Source organism: Scomber japonicus, chromosome 3 (genome assembly GCF_027409825.1).
Source record: "Scomber japonicus isolate fScoJap1 chromosome 3, fScoJap1.pri, whole genome shotgun sequence".
In the NCBI taxonomy this organism is placed as follows: Eukaryota; Metazoa; Chordata; class Actinopteri; order Scombriformes; family Scombridae; genus Scomber; species Scomber japonicus.
The window spans coordinates 13,697,399-13,709,173 of record NC_070580.1 but is presented as its reverse complement, the minus strand read 5'-3'; the positions used below and the strand labels follow the sequence as shown (position 1 = coordinate 13,709,173).

General features: G+C 40.4%; 1 protein-coding gene across 1 annotated transcript; it reads right to left on the bottom strand.

Moving 5' to 3' along the window:
* Positions 1 to 346: 346 nt before the first annotated feature.
* msx1a (muscle segment homeobox 1a) lies at positions 347 to 1,436 on the bottom strand. The gene is made up of 2 exons (XM_053316207.1): positions 1,004 to 1,436; positions 347 to 765 (listed from the first exon to the last, which is right to left on the bottom strand). The coding sequence occupies exons 1-2, from the start codon at positions 1,434 to 1,436 to the stop codon at positions 347 to 349; spliced, it is 852 nt and encodes a 283-aa protein (XP_053172182.1).
* Positions 1,437 to 11,775: the final 10,339 nt, after the last annotated feature.

Sequence of the window (11,775 nt, the reverse complement as noted above, 5' to 3'; positions counted from 1 at the left end):
TGCTTTGGCAGATTTGGTCCACTGACAACAACAGATTTAAGACTAAAGATTAAATGACCAATAAAGTTGGATTATTTTTGCAGTGTGTGTGAACTTACTGGCGAGGTCAAGAGAAGTGGGTAAACTTCAGGTTCCTCAGAAGGGGGTCTGTTTGGAGGTACTGCCCCCCCTCCCTCCCCCCCTGACAAGCTGTGACACTGAGCTCACCGCCGGGATGCCTCTTTATTTAGAACAGCGTCACCTCACCTGTCCGCGGTACCCCTTTGCGTTTGGGGGGGTCCACAGAGAGTAGTCTGATCCCCCCCCCTTGTGTCCCACTGGACGTCCCCTTCGTCCTCCTTCCCTATCAAGCCAGGTGGTACATACTGTATCCGACGTGGGCGGCGTACAGTCCCACTGGGGAAACCGGCAGCGAGTGCCTCTGGAACGGGTGCGAGCCAGCATAGGATGCGGGGACGTGAGCACCGAGAGGAAAGGAAATCCCGAAAGCTGGAGGCAGCATAGGCTTAGCTGCCATTTTCAGTTTTTCAAGTTCTGCCTCCTGCAGTCGCTTGGCTTTGGCTCTCCTGTTTTGAAACCAGATTTTCACCTGGGTCTCCGTCAAGTTGAGGGAACTGGAGAACTCTGCGCGCTCGGCGATGGAAAGGTACTGTTTCTGACGGAACTTTCTCTCCAAGGCCAGTAACTGGGACGTCGTGAAGGGGGTCCGGGGTTTTCTGTTCGTCTTGTGTTTTCGCAGTGGACAAGCAGGAGGACTCAACCGTCCTACAAAAAGACAAAATGTTTTCATTTAAAAACCACGTATTGCGTAATGCACAATACCACATCCACGCAACACAAATACACTTGCTTCTCATGTAAAACTATTGACTACGAGTGAGATCATATTCCATACGAGTCCAAACATGTTAAAGACTAAAAACACACACATGCACATCTTTAAAATACTTTTCTATTTGTGCGTATTTTTCCACAATCTAGACTAAACAGACAGCGCACTTACGTGGAGGTGTGGGAGAAAATCGAGGGCTTTGTATCCATGAAGTCCTCTCTTGACTATCCGGGCTCTCAGGTTTAATCAACACGTCTTCTGGCATGTTCATAAGCTCGCCTACTGAAAACGAAGAGCTCATGGGCATAGCAGGAACGGAAGTATCCAGACTACCGAAAGAGCCCATCCGTACGCCCTTTCCAAGCACTTGGGACGTCCCGGCGACCGACGGGGCATCCGGGGAATGCACCTCTCTGCTCGGTTTCCTATCTGCCATCAGTGCCTCCACACTGAATGGCAGAATAGCCACTTTGGGCTTTCCAGTCTCCTCCGCTGGGCTCAGGCTCGTCTGCTTCTCGCCTCTGCTGACGAGGACCGAGCGGGAGGGGAGATCTTCGGTTTTCAAAGCAGCGGTCAAAGCTGACATGGCGATCGATGGGGCCATACAGGTCCGACTGACACTCGTGAGGTGACTGTAGTGGATTGATCGTGGAAAGAGGAGCTCAAAAAGTTGCAGTGGTGCGCCCTAAGGTGACGGTATCCTCATGTTTATGTGACCAAATTGGAGAGCTGGGCTATAATAAGGCAGGCGTGGAGAGAGAGGCGGCCAATCAGAAGCGAGATGGGCTGGCCCCAAAAATCTCAGTGGGAAAGTTAACAATAGTTACTTTTTTCAACAACTTCAGATAAACATAAACACAACAAACTCTTAATGGACCATGGTTTCATCAAGACTAAATACAACAAACTGATGTTTTACCCGAAAGTATAATTATCCAATTGTATCCATTAAGTCCTGACATATTATATCTGCTGCTATGAGTGCTTTTTATTTTTTCCTATTAGTCTATTACTCTCCCATGTATGATAAATCACTGTTCTGACCCAAACATTTTGAAAGGCTTCACTCAAACACTTATTTCTGAGTCTTGGATATTGCACAAGAGTTTAGTGGCCCTCTGTGTGATAAACCTCTTGCAGCGCGCTGTTTATTGATGGCTGCGGGGCTCTAATCAGATTGAAACACACCGGCCTTCGCAGTCATTTAGGGGTAATTATCGGCCTCGAGGGGAGGGATCACTAGGATTTTTTTTCCCCTCCTTTGACTACATCCATTAAAGTCAAAAATGATGTGGAGCCGGGGCAGGAGGAGGAGGCGGAGGAGGCAGCAGCGTGGAGCCAGGGGAGAGATTTAACCCAGGACTGTCATTGATTTACCTGACTACCCGGTGCACCTTCTCATTATCTGCATCCACAAAGAAAGTTTTTTTTTTTTTTTAAAAATGATTATCATCGCTTATAGAAAATATATCACTGAATCTTTCAAAAAAACTGGAAACCTGTCTCATTGAAGTTTGATTTCATATTTTTCCCAAAAGACTTTTATAGAGTTCAAATGGGCTCATAACAAACCATGTGCATGAAAATAGATAGACCTTTTTTTTTTTTTTTTGCGGTGTATTCAAGTTCTCATGAAAGCGTCTGCGTCGCTAATTGCCAAGCATAAACAATCTGTCACGATTTGTCAGTCTCCTTAATGGGCAGACAAGTTATGTTGTTTTTAGGCGCCAGCAGCGGCCGGATCAAAGAGCTCCACTTTAGGGAAACTATTGAAAGAGTTGAACCCGCACCGAGAAACTGCAGCGCCGCCTCCTCCTCCTCTATACCCGGTCCGCCCTAGCCCAGGGACACTGAGCCATTCAGCCTGAAAAATTAGCTTTTTTCTCAGTCGATCGCACGCCATTTCCATCTATTCAAATGAGCGCTATGGTCGGTGTAATAAGCAGGCTGCTCAGAAGAAAAGGTCAGCGCCCACTGGCTACTCTCACACTGCTGAAAAGGATTCCTCCGCGCAAGTGTTTCCCAAGACACACACACACACATCAGAGCATGAGAGCATGGATCCCAGCCTGAGGAGGTGTTTGGTTGTTGTTGTTGATGATGATATTGTTGTTGTTGTTGTTGATGATGCTGTTGTTGTTGTTGTTGTTGTTGCGGGAGTAAACCAAGCATCCTCATAATACAATCATTCTCCTGTAGGAAGAAGAGAAATCATGATGAAGTCGCTCGTCAGGACTGCAGGAGGATCGCAGTCCCCTACTTTTGGAACCTACCGCATGCTTCATAAAGTACGCTTGTGGTGTAATCTGGTTAGTCATGCTTAAAATTTTAGTGCGTAAAGAACTTCCTTAACTGGAACTGTGTAATTAAAATTCAAGGTGACACGATGATTCAAGCAGGAACGCAGGTAATGTACGAGTAGCATAGATTACACGATTACAAGTCAGTCATTTTTCTCTCTGCTTGGTTGGTTTGGTCATTTTTTTGGAAGTAATCCAGCCAGGCCTGTTATTGTCATTTCAGGAGAAAAGTGGAATCAAATAAAAGAAATGAGGCTTGGAAGATGGTTATTGCTTTAAGATATGCTGGTTACACATTACTGTATTAAAATAATGTTTAACTACATTCAAAGAATAAATCAATACAAATATTTTTCCCTTTAAAAAAAAAAAAAAAACTTGAACAGGTAAAGACATTTCCAGTTGGGGGCATTCATGTTTAAATTGCAGCCACAGGTGTTCCCTAATTGTTGTCTTGCATTTCACAGCAGATCACTTCTCAGTTTATAAAAAAATAACCCTAACCCTAACCCACGTCTTAATTCATCATTTCCTCCTCAGTACATCCTGTGTGCAGGTAGCAGGCAGGGTGTGCAGCTGGAGCGTGTTTGGAAACACTTAAAGCCTCTAACCTGGAACGAGTGGCATTGCTCTGGAAAACTTTGAAGTCACCGGAGTCTCCGCCGGGCTCCCACGTCCGTCTGAAGTCCCCTCTCTGCTTTGGGGCCCAAAACACTTAACCCGTCTTGCAACAGCAACTCGTTAAACTAGTCTGCGTAAACACAAATAGGCACACATGAGACGCATTAACGTGCGCTTGTTCACTAAAGGTGTATAGAAGGAGTTTGACTTCATTTCTCGATGTGGTTAAACTCATAAAGCAGGTTTATGTATTCTCTATAACAATGCAGGCATGTGATGATGTTACTCAGCTTCTGATAGAGTTATTCCCTCTTCCCTCTCTACACACTGTTTGATTTCATGACCGGTTAAAGGATGGATGTGAAAAAGTTAAGTTAGCTCAACAGAAAATATTACAAAGTCCTCTTTAAAATGATGAATAAATGCTGTCTGTCGTTTCACTTCTCAGCGATCATATTTCACGTGCTCAAGTTCAAACTGAGATTTTTGGTGAATATCTACTAACTTTACTGTGGGCCGTAAGGATCACTATCCAGGTTTATTTGTCTTGTGATCAGAGGGACAGTGGTGCTGGAAAACAATGTTGGTGACAATTAGCATCCCAAACACCAGCCTTTAAAGAAGACTGATACTCTGTGGAGAAGACCATTACCATATCGTTTTATTTAAATCCCAAGGCAACAAATGAGGGCCGAGCTGAGATACAAAACAACTGTAAGGCTCATCGGGCCTTTATTTAACTTTATAAACTACCTTTGATTCCCAGTCGAGAGGCAGGGGCTGCAGACAAAGGCCCATTGTTGCCTCCTCTCAAAGTTGTCTTAACCCTTTTCATGCAAGGTCTGTCAATTTAGACTGTAAAGACATAAAAGGCAGTGTCGATGTCAAAAGGCATTCAGGCAAAATATTTGCACTTGGTGCGAGTAAATGACTTTCGTCTGGGGACAATGACATGGCACATGTGAGTACCAATGCTCCTACATTTTGGTCACGTTTTTTAATTTTTTAGTTCATGAGACAGTAACACTTTGATATTGTGAGATCACGAGGAAGTTAATATATTTGTAGTTTATTTATCAGAGGATTGGTGCTTGGTGAAATAATTGGAGCAACATTTTAGTGGTTTGTGAATTTGATATCGACTTTATGATGCGCCTCAGACAGATGAAAGAACAGCGTCAGTCAGTCCAACCCGAGCTCTCCATAATTATACATAATGTATCCCATTTCAAAGCAATTAGCGCAATCAGGCGGATCGAGGCACTTTGCTGCCAGTAAGTAACAATGCCTCACGGTCATTTAAGCTTTAAGATGCCATTCACACTCTGGCTCACAGGTCCGCCTGCAGAATATAGTGCTTCAGTCACTTTGGCAGGTGTATGGGTCGAAAAGTCCAAAAGTCAGCGCCTCCTTTTTTTTCTATGGAGCTATATTGTCGCGTTATTTCCATCCCCTCTTAATAATGCTTGTATTATTGTAACCAATTGTTATTATATTATAGCCAAAACGACAACAGTGCATTAAGATTTGCATTTTTAATTGACTTTTCATTTAGGCTACAATAAGTTGAATTTAAAAAAATAAAAAAATAAAAAAGATACATAGTGTTTGTCGTGTGTGACAGTTGGCTTAGTCTATGTTGTTTCTATCCATTTTTGTAACCATGTTTGTGCTGCTGTCTTCAAAAACAGATTTTAATCTTACACCTTTTTTAGCTGGTTAAATAAAGGAAGAAAAAAATATAGGCTGCCATCATAAAACAATATTACATAAACACTTGAAGTGTGAAATATGTATAAGGAATGTGCAATATATATATAGTCATATAAAATGTATCAAATATATTCTTATTGAACTTAGACAGTTTCATCATCAAGAACATAACTCTTGAATTCAAAGTGTTTAAACTCTCAAAAACTAGTATAATATAAAGATTTAAGATTTAATACCATTGAGTCAAACATGCGTTCATTTTATCATATAAGTCAATGTAATCATAAAATAGTAATCAATAAAAGATAACTACATATTATATGTATGTTAAACAGTTTTATTCATAGCTTTCAGTGTTTCATAGAGAATCAGAGTTCAACCTAAAACTCGCTGTCAAGTCATCCGAGCCTCGTTGGAGCAGCAGAGAGAGCAGCAGCTGTGAAGAAAGGCAGGCCGGGAGGATCATGATAAACCTATCTGAAACGATGAAATGACTCAGCGCAGCTCGAGAAAAAGAAAAGAGGAGAGGAAGAAGAAATCGGTGTTTTTCGATGTATTCATTCTCTAAGTCAATCAGATCCAGCGCTTTAGTGAACTTGATTCGCCATTCATCTGCCCCACCTCTCCCCGGCTGACAGGCAGGATCAATGTGTCCCGCAGTGATGATTAAACCTTCTTCTTGCGGTTCAGAGAAAGAAAAGGAGGTTTTCAGTGCGGTTGTCGCCAGCTCAGCGGGGGGGGGGGGGGGACTTTTTTGTTCCTAAAAAGTCCCTCTTTTTTTTATTTTTTGACCACAAAATCACTCGGAGGTGCTCGTGATTTAAGATGATCTGTTAGAAATCGTGTGATGTGATACAGATGACTGCTGCAAATGGGAAATATCAACTGGAGTCTCTTAATTCATCGTGCTTGCGTTTTTTATGAGACATAATAATAATAACATATGATGAACAAAACTCTCTCTCTCTCGGTTCTGATTTGCTGCCTTCTCGATTAACACAGCTGCGACCACATCATTGTTAATTTAAATATTTATGACTAACTTCAAAACCACCACTGCTGTTTCACTGGAGTTATTTAACAAGTATTCTGTTGTTAAAAGCATATGTCATTCAATTAGCTGTAATTAATTGTTCATTATAGTAAATAAACAGCTAGGTTTTTGGAGGTTATTTTCAGTATAGGCGCTACTGTCGGTTTTATATCGATAACCAATTAATTGTTAACAATAATCACTGTGTTTTATGATATAGCTTTTTCAAACTGCACCCCAAATGTTTTTATTATAAGAGTTAAAGGGATAACTATATAGATCTGGCCAAGTTCGCCTCTTATCACCGCCCCCCCCCCCCCCCCGCCCCCAATTCTTTCTTTATTTGACAAGTGCAATTTAAAAAGAAGTTGCATTGTTTTATTAAAGTGTCTTCATTTTGTACATTTAATAATATAGCATTACAAAATATCTGACTAATATTGCCTACATATATATTCAAATGATCATTGTTAATATTGTTATTGTTATATATAAGATGTGCTTCAGTCTTAATTCAGGTTCATTTTTTTTTTTAATTTATAAAATAATATCCAGAAATAATACAGTAGAAATTTAAAGTTCCCAGAAGAATCTTAAAATCTCTTTTATTTAATTATTGGTAAAATGTTTTTGTGCTGAATCTATATGTAAAGCAGTCTGTTAATCCAGATTGGGTTTTTTCTCTGTGATTCAGACACACACACACACACACACACAGAGAGAGGGAGAGAGAGAGAGAGAGAGAGAGAGAGAGAGAGAGAGAGAGAGAGATAGGATCACTATCCCTCAAAGCCTGACCTCTGCATGACTTTAAAATCACAATAACTCCATCATGTGAGCGGCGGTATCAGGTCTTCATTCCTCTGTAAAACTTAGATAAAACTGCGGCTTTTAGATTTACAACATTCCATCGCTCAATCACAGACATCTCAATTACCCGAGGTATTGGTGTGAAATTGAATTATCGCCCCTTTATTTCTTTCACGTCATTAAACAGGAAGCGTGCTAAAATCATTTGCAAATCACTGGCCTGGGTAATATGATAGGTCATCTAATGGATTTGAACTAATGACAAATTACGGGATTTATTTAGATAACAGGAGCATTTGGGCTTTTCAAACGTCTAGTGCGCTTGTTGATTAGGAACTAAATAGGTTTTTAAATGAAATGCTTAATAAGCGCATAACAAGCAATAGTTCCTGCAGCAAATCATCTCTATAATCGGGTAGTTTGGAATTTAAAAAAAGATGCTTAATGATGATGAGGTGTATCAAAACCCTGTCAGTCATATTTCTGACTGAGCTCTCAAAACAAATTGCAGGAATAATGAAAACATGTTCAGTCTTATTTTAGAGTAAATACTTGTGCACCCAGCCCTATGTATGCTACAGTTATCATACCTACAGTGTGTTGAATGTGTTATTATAATGAGGCATATTATTGAATCACTGAATTGCTACTTGAAGCATTGATTTTGATATTAGATAATATATACTCAGGTGATTTTGTGATTTTTCACATTTTGTGTTATCACTCTTTTTTTCATTCTTGTCAGCATTTCAATCTTTGTGAGGAATTTTACATGGGATGATGATGATGAAGATAAAAGCATCCTATTTGTAGAAGTATGGTGTCACATTTTATTTATTATTATTATTACTATTAATAATAATAATAATAATAATGATGATGATGATGATGATGATGATGATGATAATAATAACATACTTATTCAATATTACCAAGCATGTTGTCACAAAAATAATGAATGCATCCAAGAGAGCAATAACAAGTAGTATTATTTTCCATCTCCAATAAATCAGTTTTCTCTTGGAAAACTAGAATCATTTCCTATTTTCATCAAGATAAGCAAGAATAATAACTGTAGGTAATTGTGTTAGAAATTAATTCTGTGGGAACTGACATCAGATACAAATAGGTTTTGAAAAGCAATCATAAGGATTTATACAGTGGTGTGTGGTTCAGCCATTTTCAAATATCACCGCAAAATCTTGCCCTTCCAGTGACACCATGTACATAAACCATCCTTCACAAAAACCTTAAGACCATCATTTTGGGCTGCTCCCCCCCTCTTTAGATCTGGCCAAAGAAAAGCAAACCAAAATAACAAAGAGGGAAGAATCAGGGGGTTTGTCTGGGAAGTTGTACTGTGCATGGCGAGCCGCTGTGTGCCCTGTCCCTCATATCACAGCGTAGCAGACTTGGCTCCATCCTAATCTCGCAAGTCTCAACAGTCTGCAACTCAAGTTTATCCAGAGGGGGTTGAGCCTCTCTTAGCCCCCATCACCATCCCCTGCCCACCCCTGTCCTCTGCCTGCCTCCACCCAGAGGAACACTGTCAGTGACCCTTTGCTGACTCCAGCTGCCTAATCCTTTAAATGTGGGCAAAGCCTGAAATGATGAGGAGTTGGGCTTTTTTATACAGGTGATGTCCTTTGCCTCTCCGTGTTCCCCTGTGGCCAGCAGGATCAGCCTAAAGACACAAGGGATCCTCCGGTTGTAATGGGCCAGGCAACAAACCCCACATCAAGCAGTCTGCAGCAGGAATGCAGGAGGATTTGTGCCACATTCAGTCATGCAGATCATTACTGCAGGGTGCATTAACGTTCGTATGTTGTTAGCAAATCTGTAGTCGAGAGGGCTGAACATCTGACAAATCTGAAGTTTTAAAAACATTGACCTGCTGATGTTGAGCCAATACAGAGTCACCACTGATCCATAAAACCCAAACGGTCAGTGATGATAACTTTACTACCGTGTAGTGTTTTGTGGAGGCCTCTTAATTTCCACTGAAGCCACTTAGGTCTATACTGTAAGAAGCATTTAATTAACCTGTCAACTGAATGGCTGATTGACTAGTTGCACCAAGAGAAGAATAAGACTGACTCTCTGCCTGCAGCGACCATACGCATATATAGATTTGAGGAAGATTCAACTGTGAGATTTGTAAGATCACATTAATATGTAGTGTTTGTTTTCTGAAGTAAGAAAATATAAGTGCTTTTTAAAAACAGGTGTTTAATCTCATTTGAAAATACATCTTCACTTGGATGCCACTACCAGTTAAATGATGTCAATGCATGTAACTTTATAACAAAATCATTAGCCATTTAAGGGAGTTGTCAGATACCCATAATGCATACACTCCAAATGCTCCTGCAGTCAAACAGTGAGCTCACATGGGCAGCAGCACATACACCCTTACCCACCTCCTTCCACAACCCCACCCCTCTCCTATGGGAGACATATTTAATTTAATTAAGGCCTGTCAACGCTATTGATTTTGGCACTTTCAATTATGGCCCAGCAGTTTATGGGCTCCATGGACTGTGGATCTACTGATCTGTGATGAGGGGACCCTATCAGTGCGGGACCACATGGACTAGAAGCCTCTTTGTCTTCCTTATGGCCCTGTGCTGTCTGCAGGAGACACTGACGTATGGCCGTTTCCTCGGTCCCTCTCCCCTCCTGCTACCCATAATTAATCCCTCATTAGACAGGTCTTTATTGTTTAATTTGTGCCGTTCGTAATCAAATTGGGCAGATTAATTGCTACAGAATTTATAAACTGCGGTGAAAAATTGCCACTTTTAATTGCCTTCAGGTTTTATGAGGCCCCAGGCTCTTCACTGAGCCATCAATGGACACGGTGAAATATCTCACATCCTCAAGAATTTTCTCTACATCAGTTTTTGAGTGATGAGCCGTTATTGGGGTGCTCTTTTTTTAGAGAGCACGGCTGCTTAGCAGAAGCTCATTAAAATGTTTCTTGGAGATATATTTATTCTTGCAGTCCTAATTGCAAAAGTCAACCTTACAAATTCTTGTGTTTATTTATGGTCTTGGCCTTTTGCTTGTGTTCTGTTTGTCAGTGCTTGCTGGTCAGTGCTGTGTGTAAAAGAGAGAGAGAGGTTAAGTACAGTATTTCGAGGAGGGATGCGAGTGTGTATGAGAGGGATAAGGGTTTTGTGTGTACATAAGAAAATATGTAATAGTAGAGTGATGTGAGATATGATGTAAATAAGAGAATTCAGTGTTTGGGTGGGTTGTTAGGTATTATTTAGTGCCTCTCATATTGCAGTTTCTTGAGAGTGCAGAGAGGAAAAAGGGATTTGGATGAATAACGTTAGGTGTGACAATAAAACTGTAACAGGCTATTTGCTTGACACATTTTTACAACATATATTTAAGTGGTGACTAAAACACCAGTAGCTTCTAACACTTAATAAAGAAATACTTTAATATGCTTTGCACAGGCAGCTTGTAAATGCAGTTCTAAGCCAGATTTAAGTGAAAACAGAAATGAATATTGCAGTCACACTGTATAGGTTAAGGTTCACAGAGTTGGATTAAGAAGTAGTGGTAAAAATGTTGCTGTATGTGCCGAATCCATTACTCCGTGCTTGGACTTTCGACATTTGTAATTAGAAAGTAAAATATTGTTTTAACGAATTAATAAAATGAAATTAGTTTTGTGTTTTCTTTGAAATCCATAAGGACACAATTCATTTCCAAAGTCTATGTGTAACATTTTGTTAAATAATACTCCTTCCAATACTAATATTAAATCTTGCTGCCAAGTTCGAAACTGTATCACAGATCAATGCTTTGAAGAAAAACGTTGACTTTAGAAATCACCCATGACACCCAAGAAATGATTTAAAGTAATACTTGTCACATAATAATTCTTATAAGTGCCATTTTTGTGGTACATGTGCATATGTACAAGATGCCTACCTTTACAGACTGCGTGTGCGTGCGTGAGTGTGTGCGTGCAATTCAAGGCTCACTGGGTGTGTATGTGTATGCAAAGTGTCATGTTTCAATGACATCATTTAATGAGCGCATTGATGTCAAAAGTAGGGTAATTGTGTGTGCTGTCGTGTCACCATACACCTTGGCAATTATAGCGTCACTCAGCGATTATGGTTCATTATCTTTGTGAAAGGCCAGCAGTCCAAACAATTGATTCGCACAAACGTATATATGCTAATTGCTAACAGACACAACTAGATGTGTGGAGCCAGTTGAAGTGGTGTATATTTAGCTTCTGTTGAGTGTATGGGAATTATGAGGGTGAGTTACACAAATATGATTATTAAATTTCATTTGATGGACAGATGAGCATAATGAGAGGTACAAGTGTGCCATTTAGTGATGGATCTAACTGTTAACTACAGTGCAGGAGGACAGGATTGGATGGCTTAGTGGAAAATACTTAGTGCCACTTGAATGGTGGAATTAAGGGTAATTCA

Excerpts from the sequence above, each read along its gene's own strand:
- msx1a (XM_053316207.1), bottom strand. The coding sequence starts at position 1,436 with ATGGCCCCATCGATCGCCATGTCAGCTTTGACCGCTGCTTTGAAAACC. Across the intron at positions 766-1,003 it reads ATTTTCTCCCACACCTCCAC|GACGGTTGAGTCCTCCTGCT; the intron begins GTAAGTGCGCTG and ends GTCTTTTTGTAG.